This window comes from Polyodon spathula, chromosome 13 (genome assembly GCF_017654505.1).
Source record: "Polyodon spathula isolate WHYD16114869_AA chromosome 13, ASM1765450v1, whole genome shotgun sequence".
Classification (NCBI taxonomy): domain Eukaryota; kingdom Metazoa; phylum Chordata; class Actinopteri; order Acipenseriformes; family Polyodontidae; genus Polyodon; species Polyodon spathula.
The window spans coordinates 15,207,688-15,229,240 of record NC_054546.1 but is presented as its reverse complement, the minus strand read 5'-3'; the positions used below and the strand labels follow the sequence as shown (position 1 = coordinate 15,229,240).

Here is a 21,553-nt window from a genome sequence, read left to right as displayed (position 1 = left end):
GCTGTATGGAATATCTGATTGGTTGTGTAACTAGCCTCCTGAGAAGTTATCGTGACCCAGATCTAGGTAGACTGTAGAGCTCCAGTGGCAGGATTTCTCAGTTGTTAACACCACACTGCTGATGACAGAGTGAATAAGGAGAGAGAGAGAGAGAGAGAGAGAGAGAGAGAGAGAGAGAGAGAGTGAGAGAGAGATGCATTCTGCAGTTCTGTTGCTGTGTTCTGTGATCTCTCCATTTGTTGTTTTGTTGTGCACTTAGTGTCTGACTTGTGGCCAATTACAGTTTGTACTGTAGCTGTTTGGCTTTCTTTTTAATAATTAGAAGACGTTTCTCTGAGGAGGAGTAATTTAAGTTACCTTTGCTGATCAGAAAATTACCAGCGAGACTTTGGAAAGGACCTGTGAGCTGCTGCTATTTGGGCTGTTCTCATATTTTAGGATACTGAAGTATTCAGAAGAGGAAAAAAAAAAAACTAAAAAGGTTTGTACTGTATATGACTCAATTCCTTTTGAAGACACTGTGAAACTACCAAAGCAGAACTGCTGCTGTCTTCGGGGAGAGTTTAGGATGTATTTATTTGATATGGTGTTTCGATAGATTAGATTGATGTGCTCAAATTTCCATCTAAACAGTGGTACACAGTATGGATGACATTTTGAATATTATTTCGTGTCCTTTTATTGTTAGCTACTTTATTTCAACGGTGTTTCTGCTTGAGGAGCATTATTGAAAGTCAACAGCATGTTTTAAAAAAATAAAACGTCAGCTGTTGCTGTATAAAAGGTTGATTTATTTCCATGCTTTTTTCTCTGATAAGAACTTTGTGCAGAACACCAGGCAATATTTGTCTTATCCATATCTGCTTCAAGTGGCAGTGAGATTTGAATGCTCTTTACATCTGATTTTAGGGTGGGAGTTTGGCATTCTCGCTGGTGTTTGTAATCTTGTTGAACCAGGGCTGCCACCCTGTTTTCCTGTATTTTTTAATTTTTTATAATGCATGGCCAACTGCCCTGTAACCTATTTCGTTAACACTCCTTAAATGCAGGGCCAACTGCCCTGTAACCTATTTCGTTAACACTCCTTAAATGCGGTATTATGCAGCGCACAGCTGTTTCCCATTACACTCCTACAAAGTGCACTTTGAACTGAGGGGGCTGTTCCAGATCTTATCACAGTATACATTTTAATCCATGGATGTGCTGCAATATTGTATCAGTTTGCTTTTATAAACTGTAGGCAGTATTTGCACTCTTGTGGGTGCTTGAAATATATATTTTTTTAATTTAAAATGCATTCTGTGGTGTTGTGAATTATTTTATTTTATTTTTAACCTGCTTGCCTGTGAGGGAGTGCTCATCTGTTCTGTTTTTTCTAAATGGAATGTGGTGCAATATGGAGCCCTAAACAAGTTAGTTGTTGCAGACATTTCCTCATTCGTAGTGGCAGCTTTGCGCAATATTTAGGGGTACTGTACAGAGCCTCTGAACATTTCAGTTTCAGTAGTATACAAATACATTCATGTCATATGTAATAATGGCCTGTTTTTGCTGGATGATTTTTTTTTTTTTTTCTTAGAACCAGAAGAGAGTTATGAAGCACAGTAACATAGGTTTAAAATTCTACTATATAATAGCATGCTGTTAGTTAACATTATTGCCTAAGACAAAACTACAGGTTGTTGTTTTTAGATAAACAGTACTGATGTGTTACAGTAAACCCTGTACTGTCAGTTATTCTGACTATTTTTGGTCTTGATTTAATATAAAATATATACAATTCATAGAGAGGGGAATTAGGTGAACATAGCTGGTCCTTGCAGCTGGAACTGTACTGGCCTGTGTATAATCGATACAGTACAGGAGACCCAAACATTAAGCTTTGTAAACAGAAATGAATAGTCTTGAGGCAACGATGGAGCAGTCACTATTAATAACCCTTAGAAAAGCAGGATTTTCTCTTGTCACTGTGCTAATGAACACATCTATTGTATGCTATCAGAATAAAGAATGTATAAGGTTGAGTGTGTGAGTAACCAGAGCTGTATTCCACTGTGACCTTCATCAGATAGCAGCCTGACATTTCCCCTAAGGCTGTTAAAACATCAGAGAATGACAGCCGTTTCAGGCCTCCAAATTACTTAGCTATGCATGAGTTCCATCCGCATTTCTTTACATTCCAATGCACTCAGACTTATAAAATATTTACTGGTAAATTATAGCTAAGCCCTGCATACAGGGATTGCAGAATCGTTTGGAGATCCTTTGTTTCGGAAGAGAGCATTTGTGCTTTTCAGAAACACTTTGCAGATGCAGGCAAAATTTAAAGGAGATGATTTGTCTGCCTTTAGTGCAGCGCATGATTCTGCTTCAGATGACTTTTGTATTCTGGAGGTGTGCAACAATGATTGCATTGTCCATGTGCTAGTGCTTTGTCTCGTTTTAATTTCTCATTTACAAGCTGGCGGATGTGACCCAATTGCTTGTTTGGAGAAATGTGTGCTTGTGTACTGTTATATTGGTAAATATTTAAATGATCTTGATTTGAGGATCAAACTGATACAGTACATGTATTTAATAGGCTTTATTCATTGTGCAGAATAAACTAGGTACACTGTTGTCATTATAGTCAAACAGTACATGGGTCTTGTCAAGTGAGGTCAAAGGTAAATTAATTTTATTGGAGTATGATTTTGCATTGTATTTGGTATTGGTCAACCTGTGAAACTTAAAACATTTGCTCACTTTATTAATGTTTTCCTATTTGAAATTCAGTATACAATTAGGACAAAAGTAAGGGTTGTTTGTGTAACCTGTTTTTTAATTTAAATATTGTATTTTAAATGCGGTTTCAGAATTATACAGAGAACAGTCATAATACTGTATAGTATTTTTCTTTAAAAACAAACCCACAACAATATGTCTCGCTTTTACATTTTAGGTTTGAAGTGTTTTTCTTCATTATTAAAGGGAAACACCTGTTTTCTGTTCAGAGTAGCAGTTTACATGTCTTGTTACTATATTTACCTGCCCCAGAAAAGTGACATTTCACTGTGGTATTGCGCTCCAGCTCCAGTCTTGTTTTTCAGTCAGTACTTTAGTGCGAGTTGTACGGTAGGTCATCAATCAATCAATCAATCAATCAATCCATATATTTTTTTCTATAGTGCCCAATATACATAATAAAATGTCTCAAGGCGCATCACAAAATCTACTTTAAAAACAAGAAAATATCTAATTATAAGCCTGGTCCAACAAAAAAGTCTTCAGTCTAATTTTAAACAAAGAGATTGTGGGAACACTCCTGATGCCTCCGGGAAGAGAGTTCCAAAGTTTAGGAGCGAGACCTCGAAAAGAACGGGCACCGAAAGTAACTGTCTGAAAAGAAGGTACACAAAGTAAGTAAGCATCAACAGAGCATGGTGCTCGATTTGGGACATAATGCTGCACAGGTTCAGACAAATAGGAAGGTCCTAGTCCATGCAAAGCCTTTATAAGCGAATTACCTTATACTATATTCATTGAGTTACAGGGAGCCAATGGAGGCCTAACGGAACAGGGGTTATGTGATGTCGCATCCTAATACATGTCAAGATTCTAGCCGCAGAGTTTTGAATCAATTGAAGCTTGGCTATAGTAGTTTTTGGAAGCCTGGCAAAAAAGAGCATTGCAGTAATCCAACCTTGATGTAACAAAAGCATGGATTAAGGATTTTGCTGTATCCAAGTATGGACAAACATGAGCAGTATTTCTAAGATGAAAGAATTTTTGCAGGCAGATCGAATATGCACATCAAAGCACAATTCTGGATCAAGAGTAACACCCAGATTCCTCATCGAGCGACTTAAATCGCTTAAACAGGTGATAGTTGAGAAGATAATAATACTACCTTGAAATAAACAAAGTGTGTCTGATTTTAACAAACCCTTCCCACAGTTTATAAATACTGTGGTGTATAAGTGTTTAAGTACAATCGTATTGTTACAACACGTACAGTATAAACTGGAATAAATATAAAAAATTGCAACGTGTGTGTGTTCTTTTACATAATTTTAACCTCTGGAAACGAAATTATTGTCTTGTTTCTTATTGTGATGATAGTCAAGCTGGGCACATTAACGACCGAGTTTTAGCATATAACAGTAGCAGGAAAACTCCCTTTGCACCATGAACTTTCAAAAAGTACGTCTAGAATGCACCGACGGAAGATTTAATAATTGCAAACAAGGGTAGACTAATGTGCCTTAGCAATCAGCATATTATATCATCCCATAAGGAGCTGTGACATCATGTGATTCAAACATTTATTTCCCAGGGCTTGTCTGAGCTTCTGCGCTACACACATGGGCTATCAACATTGTAATGGATTTGTTCAAATTGCTGGAATTTATTGATCAGAGATGCTTCTCCAGGTTTAAATCCTGTTTTTTTTTTAATTGGTTTCAGATAATGATCATAATAATAATAACAACAATAATAACAATAATAATAATAATAATAATAATAATAATAATAATAATAATAATAATAATAATAATAATAATAATAATAATAACAATAATAATGGTTATTGTTATTTTACTGTGTGGTACATAATGACTAAAGTATGTAATGTATAGTATTTCTGTTGAATTCAGTCTGTATGGGTTTATAAAGTGTTCCTAGACGTGTGCATACTCATGACAAGATGCCCCTGTTTTTATTTTGCTGATAGAAAATTCACCAGTGGTAGGCAAGTTGATGGATGCTGACATCAGAAGGCACATCAAAGCTAAACTGGCAAGCTTTGAACTGTCAGACTGGTTCTTTAATGATTTTCTTATTTGTAACGTTACTGTGTTCATTTTACAGACATTCAAACCTCTGGTGGGGAAAGCTGTGCTCGACTCAATCACTGCAGTAGAATTCTTCGCAGATAAACATCTGGATTTCCTGAGTGGAGATGGTGCCTGTCAACCTTATCAGGTTTGTGGCTGTGAAAGAAATCATTTTACATCAGCAGTATAGAATAGTTGCTATATAGATACTGTTGATAGGGGGTTAGATATAGGGATAGATAGAAGAAAATAGTCATTTGTAGTAGTGTAACCAGTACAGTAAGGTCATCATATACATTGTGATATTCAAGTCACAATATGATATGAATCATGGTGCATGTTATGGTCCTGACATTAAACCTCATTGCTGCTACTATGTTTGTAATCCAAAAGGATGAAATACACATACAGTACAGTAAGAATAAGGTAAGCAATTTATATGGTATGTTTCAAAAAGTAAAATTAGCTCAGCATTTTGTGTCATACACTATACTAAAACAGGGGGAAGCAAACATTTTAAAATGTGTCTTAATACACAGAGCAAAACTGGTAGCATAATATTTTTTTGTTTAGTTTTTTAACTGCATATTGACACATGGTGTTTTCAGTGTGGTTTTACTTTACTCAACTCACAGTAGATGTCATTTCCAGTATAGCTGAATGTATAATGAAATACCACCTGCTTTAAATTTCAATCTTAGTTTTTATATTTTTATGCCATATATAGGGTAATGCCCTGCTGTCCCTATGTTTAGGCATCTGTGTGTTATACGCCGTGTAGCACGGTGACGTATTATCAGAAACAGGTTACAATTGAATCATACTGGTATGTTAAAAAAATTCTTAATGAAGAAAGCTGTGACATACCACAAACTTCATATAAAACAGGACCTGGGCTTTCTGTTTAAGCATGAGAACTGCATAAGATTGGATTCGGAGAACCTACTACATCACAACAGGCATCTTGCATAGAATTTCTGTTACAAAAGTAGACAAAACCTAATACTGTAGCACAAGAAACGGATGTGAAAAATGCTCTCTCTTCATAATACATCTTTATCACTTACAATTCCTTACTTCATTGAAGTGATTTGAACTCAAACCGCCTAGAAAATGATCTTGAGATGTACCGTATTCCATCAAATTTAAGACACACTCGAATTAAGCAGCCCAAATTTTCCACCCTCAATATGAGGAAAAAATTAAACATCAAATAAATATGCATTTACAAAGATACAGCCTCAATTACGCATATGGAGGTAGTTTGCGACTGCTATCACACAGAGCATTACATGTGCTACTTCTCATTTCCAGTCATGATTACTCACACCTGTTTTTTCTCCAAATTTGGGAACTGTGGTATTGCATGGTATGTCAAAAAATACAGTGGTCTGATCAACATTTCTAATCTGTCCACGCTCGTACTCTTTGTCAGAAACGCTGAAATTGTAAAAGCTTGTCATTGATTTTCCTCAGGAAGCTAATGACACTTATTTGAAAATGGCTGCCCGTATGTCATGGGTGATTCGAGATCATACATTAACGTTTTGGTTCGTCTTTTCTTGTCAGTAAGTCATGTTGTTGCTTGTGTATTCAGGCAGTGACATCTTTGTTTGTCTCTTCTCGGCAGACAGTCATGTTGCTGTTTGTGCACTCCGGTAGTCCTGTCTTTGTGGTTGATTTTTTATATGTGCATCACTATTGTACTCAAATTTAAGGCACAGGCTATTTTTGAGAGGCAAAAAATGGTTCGAAAACTGGTTTAAATTCGAAGGAATATGATAATCATGTTGTAGAGTGCACTATTGTAGAACTGTAAATAGCCTAAACAGTACCTTTTCAGAATATGACATTTTTCAGTAATCTTAACCATGCATTGAACAGGGCTTTGTATATTTTTTCGGTTGGCATTTATACAAGCTGTTTTTGTACATGCATCTGTGCTTGGAGATAAAGGTATTACTAACCGTTCTGCACATACTGGTATTGTTAAGGAAGCATGTCTACAGGAAGAGATGATAGCAAAATGTGGTATGTAGAAACCAAATTGTTTGCTTTGGTGGAGATTGCTGAGTTCTTATATGACTCAAATGTACAATAGAAAGAAAGACGGTTACTCCTTTTAGTTTTAGAGCAGCAGAGGATGGAACACACACACACACACACACACACACACACACACACACACACACACACACATATATATATATATATATATATATATATATATATATATATATATATGTGTATGTGTGTGTGTGTGTATATATATGCAGTAATCCCTTGCCAACCGCATCTTTGCCAACTGCGGAATTCATGTACACGGTTTTCCTTTTGTATACCAATTTGCCAACCGCGGCATATAGATTTGTGTATACACAGTTTTCCACGGCAACATATGACTCATCCGCATTTGTTTCAGCGGCATCTTGTGTATTCTTCCGTGCTCCCATCTCGCCGGCATCTCCCCCTACCAATACCAGCATCATCTCTAGCTTTCTCTTGTGTACCAGTCGTAGTAGTATGTGCATGCGGTCTCGTTGCTCTGTATTAACTTAGTGAAACTGCGCGCCAACGCGAGGGATTAATGATATATATATATATATAATATATATATTATATATGTGTGTGTGTGTGTGTGTGTGTGTGTGTGTATATATATATATATATATATATATATATATATATATATATATATATATATATATATATATAATAAATAAATATAAATAAATAAATAAATAGATAGATAGATATATATAAAATGTGGGTTGAAGCTGACTTACTGTACAACAACCATGACTTAATTTAATCAGTTTTACCTTGTCTTAAGTTACCAAAGAGCAGTATTTTTTTTTTTTAATTGTTTGAAACAGCCAATAGATTGTGTTCATTGTTTACTTACAACAGTAACTCTAATACAGGATGTCTGTTAAGTACTCTAGCAATCATGCCAACTACAGTACTGTACATAATCCTACTGTACAGGTGTGTTCATGTTTCTTCTCATCTTTAAGTCTGTGGTGTGCAGTACAGTACATGTATAGTGGATCTGGGTGCTTGAAAGTTTTATAATGGTTAACACATCTGAAATCAAATTCCACACGTTGGTCGTGAGGCTGGTCAGTTGGGTAAAGATGCTTGTTTTATTCTTTCTGTTTACTGTGAAAGAGCCTTTTCTTTGTATTGTTTGTAAATGCCTGTATGGGGGTGGGTTTAGTTGCCGAAGATGCAGCTGGTGTCTGTGGCAAGTGCCTGGACATGCTTCTTTCTGAATCTGTTCAGCAGCTGATTATACTCTGGTCCACACAGCAATGTAGGGATGAGGGTTTATTGCTGCCCTTGAAGGGTAAGCTACCTTCATAATAAGAGAAGACCCTCCGCTTTCTTGGGATGTGGATCTGGCAACCACCCCACTGATCCTGTTTCAAATGTGGATTTGAAATGTTTTGGGAAAGACCACTATTTTGAGAAGTAGCTAAAGGAAATGGAGTACAGTGGGCTTATTATAATATTCTGGTAGATTGCTAACAGATTGCTATAATATTCTGGTCAATTTTGTAGGCATTTTTGCGGGGCCCTTTAAAGACAGAGAGACTAATACACAGGTGCAATGTATGCGCCGTTGTGTCTGTCATTAAACTACTACCAGTGCCACAATGGGATTACTACAGCCATGTTTATGGCTCACACAAACTTAACAGCATTCAGGTCATGTTTTTTGCTTTTTTATTTGATGCAAGCTGCACTTTTTTAAACAGAAATAAGGTGTTTTCCTAAAATTGAAGTTTCAAAAAGGGGGGAGCCACTTTTACACAAATGCAACCTATAAAATGTTTTTATGGTAAACAAAGCTGCATATTTGAGTGTGTGAAGGGAGTGTTTTGAAATTGGAAACCTTCCTAATTCAACTTTAGGAATGCGGTTCCTTCCTTTATTTACTTGCCTCTGACACAGAAGTGATATACAAATATTGTGGTAACCCTGTGGTTTAGACCAAACTACTTTTAATTTATAGATGCTATACTCCTTATAGAAGTGGAGTGGATCCTTTTTTTTAATTTATTTTCTTTATCTTGAGATAAAGGTTATGTCCTTTGCTAAGTACTTTCCTTTGTTTTTGCCCTCTAGAACGGAAACCGCTGTATATGCACCAAGTCATGTTTTTTCAAACCTATATGCAACAGGCTTGTGGAATGCTAATAAGCAACATCAGCGATGTGCTTCATCCCCAAAATAACAATCAATTCACTTCTATGTATTACTAATTAGTGGATTGTTAATATTCACCGACGGACTGTAACTGCCGAAAGTGCAGTGAGTGCTGCTTGTGTATAATGGCCTAATATGGATAGTCTAGAAAGACTAGACATATTGATTGCATTATGTAATGGTAAAAGCTTTGGCATAACCGACTTTATTGCACTAAAGGTCTGACTCATTGTCTGTACAATTATTAGTGTGAGTAGATTAAAAGCATTTGACAGTGGGAAGTGCAGTTGTCAGCATTGTAGAAGTTATAGTTTTGAGGAATTTGTGTGTGAAATGAGAATTTAAGTTGTTTTTAATGTCTCGCTACACTGCTAAATCATTTGTACTGAATTTGATAATATTCACATTTTAGTGCTTGTTGTTCTCTTCGTTTTACTACAGTATACAGTACATATCTCAATGTTTGTGGAATTCATAAAATCAGCAGTGAGGTTTTCCTGAAACATTTTGGAATAATTTGGTGTGTTTCCCAATACAACAAAGAAACTGCACTTTAAATATCCCTCATCTGCTGATTTTTAAAGCCTTTACTTAAGAGAACACAGGTAGTGTTGAATTACAGAGCTTTGGAGAGACTTCCAGGGTCTGTAGATTGGATCATGCGGTCTCAGACAGACATCCCAATCAAGCATAACCTGCCAGTTTCTAAAATCCAGGCACTGTGTTCTTGCTGAACTGTTTACATTCTGCTTGTGTGGAACTTTGCTACTAGAAGGAAGCTTAATTTTTTAACTAGTTCAAAGTTCATATCTGGAAGTACTTTAAATTCTCAATCCCACAACACCCCCAAGCGAAATGTTTCATGCCTCGTCATTGGCTGACTGAAAGCTTCCATTAAAAGGTTCCACTGTATTGCTTTTAAATTGAGAGATGAGAAACCCTTTCTGAAAAAAGCCTGTACTGTGTCTGCCCTGTGCTTGCTTCACTGAGGGATGTTGTTGGGGGGTGGGGGGTGTTTGTGTGGTGTATAGTGGTTGAATGTGTTCATTGGGAGCAGTGAGAAATGACTGGCGTTTAGGGAAACACTGTAATTTCACAAGATGTCATTTTGTGACAGCTGGCTGGGGGATGTGCACAAGGATTAGTATGGGAGAAGTGTGGAATTCTGCCTCCAGGTCAATAAATAAATCATGTGTTCCTAGTCCTTAAAATAGAAATGAGAGATTTCATTGTTCAAAGCTCCAATTGAAGCATGAAGGAACATACGATTGAATGATATTGCGGTGTTTACAGTCAAATGTATTTATTTCTAATCCTGGAATCTAGCAGTGAAACCTCAATAAATTTAAGGTTAGAAGGGAAGACCCATGATGCACTGGCGTATGCTGGTGTATTTCAAAAGCTTGTCTGATCTGACATCGGTCTGGTAAATATAGATGGCTCACTATAAAAGATACCCCAGTTTAGTTTTGTCTGTTGCTGTATCCTTGTATTAATCACCACAGTACAAGCACAATAAATGGAAGTGGTGAGTGGATTTCCTGTTTACCCAATGTGAATTACTGTACTGTATCTGAAGAAGTGTTAATGCACCGATATCAAGTGGTGCTGCATCATCGTAGTGCTTGCCCTTATAAAACAATATAGAAAGCTTGTTATCATTGCTTTTTTGTACTTAACTGTACAGTAGAGGTTTTCACGGGTCTACCCGGACCTGAGACCCGACCCAAACGAACAGGTTTTCAAGTGAAAAATTGTCACGCATCATTCGGGTCGGGTCAGGTATAGTCCGATTTTGTTTACTCAGTAATACACAAACTGTTGATTTACTATTAAAGAGGCTCTCTTTTAGTATTAAAAATCATTGTGTGGATTGGCTTCCCCCAGTAACACATGACATGGCTTGCAGAGCACAGCAACAGACACGTGACCCATATCGAAGGTGTTTCTTTTAGATCATTCTTTAAAGTTGACTTTGACAAGAAGGCTTAACAAACAATGTATATTCATTATTGTAATATCAAAGCATGGATAAACTATCTTATTTTGTAGAGTTCTTGCTCTAAGCCAGCAATCTAATATATTAACTGCAGACTGCACCATCAAAATTTAATAATTTAAGTTCTCAATGTGAGTTATAATAGGGATTTGTATTTTCGAAACACATTGTTGTTTTTCTTATTTTCTTTATTGTGAGCTAGAACATTTTTGTATTCTCTTTTTAGGATGAAGTAGACAGTTTGAATCCAGTTCTCAGGGACAATCCACAGCTTCACGAGGAAGTGAAAGCCTGGGTTAAAGAACAAAAGGTTCAGGAAATTTTTATGCAAGGTAATTTTTTTTTAATTCATATTTCCTACAGCAAATACAATTGGAGTGGGAAAGACTTCATTTCTTAAACATTTTAGCAATACAATATTTAGCATAAGAACATAAGAGGTTACAAATGAGAGGAGGTCATTCAGCCCATCTGGTTGTTAGTAGCTTATTGATCCCAGAATCTCATTAAGCAGTTTCTTGAAGGATCCCAGGGTGTTGGCTTCAACAACATTACTGGGGAGTTGGTTCCAGACTCCCACAATTCTGTGTAAAAAAAAAAAAAAAAAAAAAAAGTGCCACCTATTTTCTGTTCTGATTGCCCTTAATCTATTCTCCATTTCTCACCCCTGGTCCTTGTTTCTTTTTTCAGGTCGAAAAAGTCCCCTGGGTCAACATTGTCAATAAATTTTAGAATTTTGAATGCATGCTTGTAATCCTTCTTCTTTTTTTTTTTTTTTTTTTTTTTTTTTTAAACCTCTTGGGACCCTGATTTAGTCTTAGGAATAGCAATCTTTGGAATAGCAGACAGTCGCTTCTCACTACCAGACATTTAGGGGTTTTAAGCAAACTACATTTTTGGTGGTTTTGACAGGTTACCTGTTTGCAGGTTCTGTGTCACAATTAGAAATAATTGTTGTTGGACTTGGCAGCTAACTAAAAGGCCACATTTAGGCCATAGAAAGTGTTTTTAGCAGCTGCTGCATGGAAAACAAATTGACACTGAGGTTTTGAGATTTCCGGAATTGGCAGGTTTTGCGCTTTCTCCACACATGCAGTATGTGACCTTGGGAATGCCCCTGTCTTGGTAATGCATGGCTATATCCCTGATTTAGCTGAAACTGTTTTCTAAACAAATCAGCTGAGAAGATTAGTTTCAGATTACTGTATATGCAAAACTGTGCACAAGCTAGCAAATAATATTTGACTACTGGCCCATTAGCACATCCATTTTATCATGTGTTTTTTTGCACTCCAGTGAATTGCTTACACATAGCAGTCTGCCAATGTGTGGGATCAATGGTCAACTACTGCTTTATTATTAAGTGCATTCTTGTCCAGTAAGGTTTTCCCTGGCTGTTAAACAATGCTGTTTTTTTGGCTCCTTCAAATAAAGCTTTTGCACAGATAATGAAGAAAAACTTTCTCCTGAAACGACGGAAGTCTTTTTATAGTGTGGGTGTGTGAAGGTTCATGTGTGACTCAGTATATATCCACAGTTACACTGATTGGTCCAGGATTGTGAATACAGTAGACTTGTGAATCAATACTGCACATTTCACATACTAACTTTTGGCTTTTGTAAACTACATTGTGTGTGTGTGTGTGTGTGTATAATATAAATCAATCAATGAGCAGTAGGTCTTACTTTTGGTATCACATGTGTCATGGTTTTATCACAGGTCCCTATTCTTTAAATGGATACCGAGTAAGAGTATACAGACAGGATTCAGCCACCCAGTGGTTCACTGGCATCATCACACATCACGATCTCTTCAGCCGCACTATGATTGTGATGAATGACCAGGTAAAAAAATATATATATTATACATAATACACTGCATATATATCTTTTTTTTATTATCTTCTCTTCAGCATTGCATATTTTTTTGTATGTAATTTAACAACACTAAAACTTATTATAATTATCTTTATCTTTCTGTGGACACTACTTTATTGCTACCACTTTATATGCTGGACATGTGGATAGATTTAAACCAATTACTGTTTACTGATAAATTGCTAAATTAAGAACTATATAACGGAGAGCTAATTAACAATCCTTCTGTTAAATCAGGTTCTAGAGCCTCAGAATGTTGATCCTTCAATGGTACAGATGACATTTTTAGATGACGTCGTTCATTCTTTGCTGAAAGGTGAAAACATTGGAATAACATCAAGACGCAGATCTCGTTCCAGCCAGAACAGCAATACAGCTCATGTGAGTTTCTTTAACATTCACAGACCAACACTGCAAATATTCTCTATGTGCAACAAAATAAACTCTTTAAAATCTTATTTGAACTAATAAACCTTACTGAAACAATTAAATTCTGCGGTCACCTTTTCTTGCCAATCAGTAAACTCGAGTAAGGATTTTGTTCTGGTAAATGACAAACCAATACATGTTCAGTGCCATTGGTCACTGGCTCATCAGGTTTTACTGTATATATTGTGACTGTTTTGACAATTGCTCATTTAAAGTTGTATAGGCACTTGTGTTAATTGGTAAACACACCAGCTTTTTTTGTAGTTATAAAGTCTATTTGTAATAGTTTGCTAGACCAAAATTATGCACCGGTAAATCCATTTATATTTGAACTGTATCTGAAAGCATGTATTTGCTCTACTATTTTGTGTGTATGTTGGGAGAGGGCTGTGATCTGGCATCACTTCTCATTATAATGATGATGTTAAACTAACCCCATTTGTTTTAATTGAATTATCATCTAGGGTCATTATACACGTGCTCAAGCAAACAGCCCCAGACCAGTCATGAATTCCCCCACTGCGACATCGAAACAAGTTCAGCAGCAGCAGCAGCAAACCCAGCAACAGCAGCTTCAGCAGCAACAGCAACAACAACAGCATCAGCAGCTTCAGCAGCAACAGCAACGGATTTCACGCTCCAGCAAGAGGAAGGGATCAGATAGCAGTGTGCCAGATGAAGATAAGATAAAAGAGGAAAGACTTGACAATGGAGGGCGAGGAGGTGTGTGAACTGAATAGTATTTATTTTTCTTCTTTTGTTCAGTGTGAACAAGTGCTGTGCCCTCATTGACAGCGGCCTACTTGTTGGTTATACTTGGCCTTAGTACTTAAATTATAATCTTACCCCCTTCATTCTTTTAAATAGCTCTATTTTTAAACAGTTTAAAGGAAATATAATTGGTGCTGCTGAGGTGGTTGTAAAGCGTTTTGGCAGCTGTCAAAGCATCATTTTGTGATTTAAGTTAAAAGCTTAATTGAGGTCCTTTCGTTGTGCATTTAACATAATTTGAGGGGCACAATTTCATCAATTGACGTGTACTATAATTTTTACTTTGATTTTGTTTTCACTAAGACATTATGAAAATCATGCCAGGACCAATGCTCAAGACCAAATGATGTGATCTGTGGGTTTCCTATTAAATTATTTGTACCTAAACTAGCATGAAAACAACCCAGACTGCAGAATATAATTATGCAAATTATGTACAAACAAGTAGGACCAGTGTGTTGGAAGTCCTTTGAGCTACAATCGAAAACAATGACTGCTCTGGTTGCTGTGGCAACTGAATGAAGGTTGCTTTTTATGTAGCCTCCAAGAACTGTTTGCACATTTCTGTTTATTATGAAAAATACTAAATGGCAGAATAGCAGGTGTCATCCAAAGAAATTGTAGTTTATTGTATCCTAGTTCCAAGTTTATTGTATTATTATCCTACAATTACTCCTTTTGCATTTTTCAGTGATCAAATCAGATGCCATTGGAGTTTTTTTGTTCATTTTAGATAGGATTGCTTTAATCAGAATCTGTATTGCAGTTATGGAAGCTTTGAAAGTGGCACGTTATCTTTTACTTGTCAAGCTCTACTATTTTTTGTGCTAACAGATCTTTTTTATTTGCAGAATTTTCAAAAAAGAAAAACAAACAAATTGTACATAAAAGAAAACCTGAAGATGACGAAAAGAAAGGTTGTTTAAAAAGACTGAAGGCAGACAATGTCTCAGAATACTCTGAGAGCAGTGACTCTGAAAACTCTAATAAGAGAATAGATTCTTCCTCCGAGCAAAATTCTGAGAATGAGTTCAAAAGCATAAGCACTTCAAAGGCTAGTGAAGAGGAAGAAAAGTTCCAGAGTAACAACGGGGCAGAGGAGCAGAATCTAATAGATAGACATTATCCCTGGGATGAAATACAACGAGATGAAAAAACTCAAAAAGCAGAAGGAATTCAGTCAGAATCTCCGCTCCAACCAGCAGAGCCGTCCACCTTCTACGATCAGAATGCCAGTACTCCAGATGTCCAAGGGTGCATTGTAGAATTGAAAAGCACTGTGAAAAATGTTCTTAAGGACCATTATGCTAACAGTGTATCACAAACTCCTACACCAAAATGTGTTATTGATATCACTGAGGATAATTCAAATAATGGGTCTCGGGAAACTGCTGAGGCTGTTTCTGCCCTGCAGACATCCCAGTCATCAGAATCATACATATCCGAGTCAAGACATTTGATGTTAAATCCATCAGGTTCAGATGTTAGAAAGCCAGAGTTCGAACAGCAGCTGAGCAATAGCATTGCCAGTAAAATTGAGTTTGCCCATTCAGAGGTTATAAGGACAGTTGCAGCTGTCAATGATTCTGCAGCTAAAGCTGAAAATGATAAGGCCTCCTATACCTCCATTATATCTTGCATTAGCAAATCAAACTTTACAGATGAAGGTAGAAAGTTAAACAAGCTGAGTCCCTCGCCAGATGTGTTAAAGCTCAACTCAAACCCTGAAATTCTAAAGCCCAAATCAAATCACTTTTGTGACTCCCTCAAGCCTAAACATCAGAACCCTTTGGAGACTTCCAAACCTAAACCAAATACTTCCCCTGATGTTTCAAAGCATAAAATTAGGTACCAGGAGAGCCAAATCTCTGCTGCTTCTGCAAACAGGCCAGCACCAAAAGCTGAGCCTGAAATGCCCAGGTCAAGCTTCAAGCCAGTGCCAGCTAGAATTAACCATGCAGAAGCCACAAAGAGTCCTCTTATTATTGACAGGAATGAGCACTTCACTGTTTACAGGGATCCTGCACTATTCAGACCAGACACAGAGAATAACCACGTTGCATTTTTGCACCAGCATCTTCATCCACTCCATGCCTCTTCACATGCAACATGTTTAACCCCCAACAACCACCATCCAACCCACCTCCTTCCTCGATCCTCGCCACAGGCACCCATGGCTGCTATCAATGCCCATGCTCTGAGCAGTGCTCCACACCATTCTGTTCATCACCCTCATCTTCTTCCAACAGTGCTACCTGGAATGCCCGCAGCGTCTTTGTTGGGTGGACACCCACGGCTGGACTCTGGTCATTCCAGCAGTTTAAGTCACTTGGCTCTAGCACAACATCAACATCATCAACATCAGCAGCAGCAGCAGTTTTTGCAGCATCAGCAACCTCCTCCTCACCTCTTGGGACAGACTCATGCGACTGCGTCATATAGCCAGCTGGGACTCTATCCAATCATTTGGCAGTATCAAAATGGCAGCCACTCTTACCCAGGTCTTGGTATGCCTTCCTCCAAGTGGGTCCATCCTGAAAATGCAGTCAATTCAGAAGCCAGTTTGAGGAGGGTAGGTCTATTGTTGTTGTTGTTGTTAGTATTGAGGCTTTTCCAACAGTAATAGTATAGGTAATACATAGTTATTTGTTGTAAACAACTGTTTCAAAATTTAGGAAAGCTGATTTGTACTAATAAGAAAATGTAGGATGAAAATAATTGTACATAAGATTACAAGAATGTAAACAATTTACATATTAAGGTAAGTCAATTAAGGGATAACTACAAAACCTGATTTGTTTAGTTGGGAGTTATTGTTTTAACATAATGAAGACATGGGGGTTAAAAAGCTAAATTCTGATAGTCTGCATAGCAAAGAGATATCTGTGCATCTGTTAGGCTAGAAATAACAAATTAGTCAACAAAAGCTGTAGACAATTCTTTTTAGCTTTGTTACAAAATACACACATTGTTTTTAAAAAGAAAGATCATAATCGCTATGTATTTTCTGAGGTAAGGCTGACATTTATTTGTGTCTTTGGTGATAGAACACTCACAGCCCCTGGCTCCCTGTGACCTCAGCAGACAGTCTGGGTTTATTGAGCCACATTCCTGTCAGACCTGCCAGCGCAGACCCACACCGGCCAATCAGACTCCACACGCATGCTAGTCCACCTTTGTCGAAAGCAGCTGGAGACCATCATAAAGAGTAAGTGCACCATTCACTATGCTTATGTAATCTGTCAATTAGCATGTAATTGGCCTAAATTAAAGCAATAAACATGGATGTGTTATCTCTAACTGAACAAGTGCCCTAATGCAGCTTCAGCCTTTTTTATTGTATTGATCTGAAACCATGTTAGTGCAACTCTACTGAATGTATGTCAGCTTTACAGAATTTCTCGGAACTAAGGTATAATTGTCCTCCGCTGGAGATGTGTATCGTATATATGCGTGTTTTCTAGCATTCTTATTTATCGGTGTACATGTTGTAAAAACTAATTTAGTTTGAGTTGTGATAAAACTGGTACTTATATTGATTTTATTGTTAATCTTTAAACAGGTTAAAACATTTTTGTGGGCCAACAGTATGAACTTATTTTTCGTATTAACACAGTATTTCATGCGTTTTTTTTGCAGTGAAGATTCGTTGCTGGTTAATTTTTTTTATCGATTGTCCATGTTTATCAATGTACACGTTTTGAGGGTGAACAATAAATACAATATGTGTTAATAAAGATGATTCTTATTGCTTTTATTAATTTTAAAACCATGGTTGATTGTTTTATTGTGCTGCAAGCCTACTTATGTTGTTTTTATAATGTTGTGTGCTGGCAACTTTTTCATGATTGCTTCTGAAGTATTTGCAGATATTAGTGATCTTACATAATAAACGCATAGTCTCAAATAGTCGCCGGTCTCCATTAGGTGCCGTTGCTACTGGCAAATATTGTAAATAAACGCTGGCCGTTTATTTAAAGTTTTACGGTATTAGATAATATCGGTGTGATTTCCTTGTTTGCGCTATATATTCATTATAGATGGCAATCTGTATTTTCAACCTACATTTTTATTTCTTGTTTTAGGGATCTAGACAAAAAAGTCTTCATTGATCCAATGCGAGTAATTACTCCTGCGCATTTGAAGTCTGATCAGGACCACAGCAGAACACAGGCTGGCAAGGAAAGCATTATGCATAGGCACTTGGTGGATTCCATCTCTGCTCACTGCAAGCAGCTGAGACCACCACAAGAGATTGGGGATAGAATAAACAAATACAAAGAGGAAAACCACATGATTCTTCAGGAGAGCATTGAAGTGGCCCCTTTTACAGCTAAGATAAAGTCAAATGACGTAGAAAGAGACTCTTATCCCAGGATACCTCCCTTGCCCACTGCCAGCCCTAAAAACCATGTCATAAAACAGGACGATATCGAGCACTCTGCAGCAGAACTCTATAAGTTTAAGCATTCAGTGCCACAGACTTTGCCGCAAAGCAGCTATTTCACCACCTTGTCGACCACTGTGGTGAATGAACCGCCAAGATTATATCCATCCAAGGAAGCTATAAACTGTTATGTTGAGAAACTGAGCAGCAATCATTTAGCATCCTCGATTCCCCTGACTCTGACGTCATTTAACTGTAAGTCACTTTCAAAGCCCCCTCCTCTGATTAAGCACCAACCAGAAGGAGAGGGTTTGGTAGGCAAAATAACAGAGCAGCTTTCTCAGCAAGTGGCCTCACATGTCCTTAATGCTTCTGGTAATGAACGAAGAAGTCCTGCAATGTCCCCATCCAACCCACTCCGATGCATGCCAGCATTACACAGGGCCCCAGTGTTTCATCCTCCAACTCCACAAACCTTGGACAGAAAGGAGGGCAGTTATGGTAGGCTTTCTCCACCGACACTGACTCCAATCCAGCCTGTCAGTGCAGCTGGTAAAATATCAGAATTGCAGAAGCCACCAACCTTGCTACCAGAGCTGAGGGATGTAAGCACTGTTTGCAAAAACAGTTCTGAGATAACTTCATCAGAGATTTGGAAAGTTAGTGATTCTTTAAACCATGAGAAACCTGGATGGCATTTGGAAAAAAGCAATGGAAAGCCACAGGCAGCAACAGCATCTGTTATTGTACGCCCACCTACATGCATGAAATACGATGGCTTGCCAGGACCAAAGTCAGCATCCAAGGAGTCAGTCATTGAAACATCATTTACAGGAACAAATCGGACATATTGCCTCAAACTAGGGGAAGGCAGAGAGTCTGGGAGAGTCATTTTGCCAAACACAAACTTAGAGGATACTTGCACTCAGTACAAAAATAACTTTCAGGCTATATCCCAGGGCAGTATTCCTAGTTCTGTTGTGGCTGCTGCCAATACTATGTGCAATATAAAAACTCATGTAACAGCTTCTGCAGCCACAACTACTGGTGTCTTAAGTCATGGTGAATCAGACATGACTTACTTTATGTCGACCACTGTCTCGACTAATTGTAGAACGGAAAGTTCTGCCCTTAAAAGTGGAGCTCAGTCAATGGCAGAGTTGCAGGATAACAAGATCCGAACCACATCCCCTAGTACATTTCTGCCCAGTACAGGAAGCACTACACAGGCCAGTGCAGGCCTTACTTATACAGCCAGTTTTGTCCATTTAAAAAAGCACAAGGCAGCGCTGGCCGCAGCTCAGTCCAGAAGCAGTAACGCAAATGAAAGTGAGCCTATTAATGTGAAAATTCAGAAATGCTCATTGACCATTTCACAAGATAGTACTGCAGTAAACAACACAATGAACAAAACATGCTCTTTAACTAATGGGCAACCTGCCCAGTCGAGTCAGCCTAACTACCACACAAAGCTTAAAAAAGCGTGGCTTACAAGGCATTCAGAGGAAGATAAAAACACAAATAAAACTGAGAAACTGGGAAGCAATATGTCAGAGATTATTAAGCCATGCACTGTTAGTTTAATTGCGTCTACGTCAAGTGATGTGGAAAATAACAAAGAAAGTAAAGAACAGGAAGACCAACTTGAGCAAGATGAAAAGAAGACAAGGACAGGAACTAAAAGGACGTATGAGTCAGGCTCTGAGAGTGATGACTCAGATGAAAGTGATAGCAAAGCTGAGCGAAGGGCCAAGCGTCAACCCAAACCCACGTACAAAAAGAAGCAAAATGATATGCAAAAGAAAAAGGGTGATAATGAGAGAGAAGATGAAGAAGTAAAACCAAATGGTATTTTTAGAAGTGCCAGGGAAAAAACTAAACTCAAGTTGGCAAGCAGTAGTAAGTTTATACCATTCCTTTTTTATGTTCTTGTTTTTGACATTGCACCATATCCTAAACCTAGAAGTTTGATTTTACAATTAAGTTGGTATTACATTGCTTTCTTCGCTCTTAGGCTTAAGATGTGTATTTGTACTGAACTCATCAGAAACTCCAGGGTTGCACATCTGGATAGCAGATGAGACAGTTAAAACATTGCTTCAGCCAGGAATATTCATTTATGTGAAATACCTCTTGCCAAGATGTGTTTAATATAGATGTTTTAAAAGCCTTATGTATGTATGGTTTTCTTAATACAGGACATTTTAATATATGAGCTCATGTTTTGGAGTCCATCATTGCAATTAAAGATTTGAACATGTTTTAATAAAGGAATGCAATATATTCAAAATGGAGTACTATTTTAATTTTGTAAGACACTGTTAATTGCTTAAACTTTCTTGAAAATATATATTTTTTAAAAGTACATTGCCATTTCTAATATAATTTCATTAAGTTGTAGCAGAATAAGTTGCTATACTTGCATTACTCCAATAAGTCAGATTTAATTATATGACCATGGTCTCTCTTTCTAAATCTGCAATACTTCTAATGTCAATAGAAATGTTTATATAACAAATTAATAACAGATGTTGAACCAGTGTTTTTTATTTTCTTTTTTTCTTATGATGTCAATTAAATGAGTGGCAAGCACATGGTAAAATGAACTCTGACAATTGAAATTTTAACCTGCGATTTTGTGTATATATTTTGTATATATCAAATTACAAATTTAAGTTTTTAGTGTTCATTTTTTAAAGAAATAAGCACTCAGTCCCCATATATATGTGTGTGTGTAAAATAGTGTTTTTTATATTAGATCTGATTTCTGGTAATTTATAGAAACAGTGCTTTCTAATCTAGCTGTAGATTTAGTATATAATAATGTCATGTGCTTGAGTGCAGCCTCTTAAAGTGGAAGTTACTTTGTTGACAGATGGAATACCTCGGTCAGTATTAAAAGACTGGCGGAAAGTGAAGAAACTGAAGCAGACAGGAGAGTCCTTTCTGCAGGACGACTCGTGTTCTGAAATTGGACCTAATCTCCGGAAGTGTAGGGAATGCAGAGTCTTCCGCAATAAGAGAGGGGAAGAACCAGCTCCCTCCCCTGTGTTTTGCAGA

At 37.3% G+C, this 21,553-nt stretch overlaps 1 protein-coding gene across 3 annotated transcripts in view; it reads left to right on the top strand.

Moving 5' to 3' along the window:
* LOC121325932 (probable JmjC domain-containing histone demethylation protein 2C) overlaps positions 1-21,553 on the top strand; it is a 97,954-nt gene that overhangs the window by 65,083 nt on the left and 11,318 nt on the right. For 2 of the 3 annotated variants that reach the window (XM_041269010.1, XM_041269009.1), the window contains exons 3-11: positions 4,852-4,965; positions 11,255-11,360; positions 12,749-12,873; positions 13,144-13,287; positions 13,800-14,058; positions 14,958-16,678; positions 17,154-17,314; positions 18,192-20,392; positions 21,369-21,553. The exon at positions 21,369-21,553 is cut by the window's right edge and continues 17 nt beyond it. In XM_041269010.1, coding sequence (XP_041124944.1) covers positions 4,852-4,965; positions 11,255-11,360; positions 12,749-12,873; positions 13,144-13,287; positions 13,800-14,058; positions 14,958-16,678; positions 17,154-17,314; positions 18,192-20,392; positions 21,369-21,553 — 5,016 coding nt within the window. Of the gene's footprint in view, positions 1-369; positions 482-4,851; positions 4,966-11,254; positions 11,361-12,748; positions 12,874-13,143; positions 13,288-13,799; positions 14,059-14,957; positions 16,679-17,153; positions 17,315-18,191; positions 20,393-21,368 lie in introns of those variants that run through there. The other variant, XM_041269011.1, reaches the window with a different exon arrangement.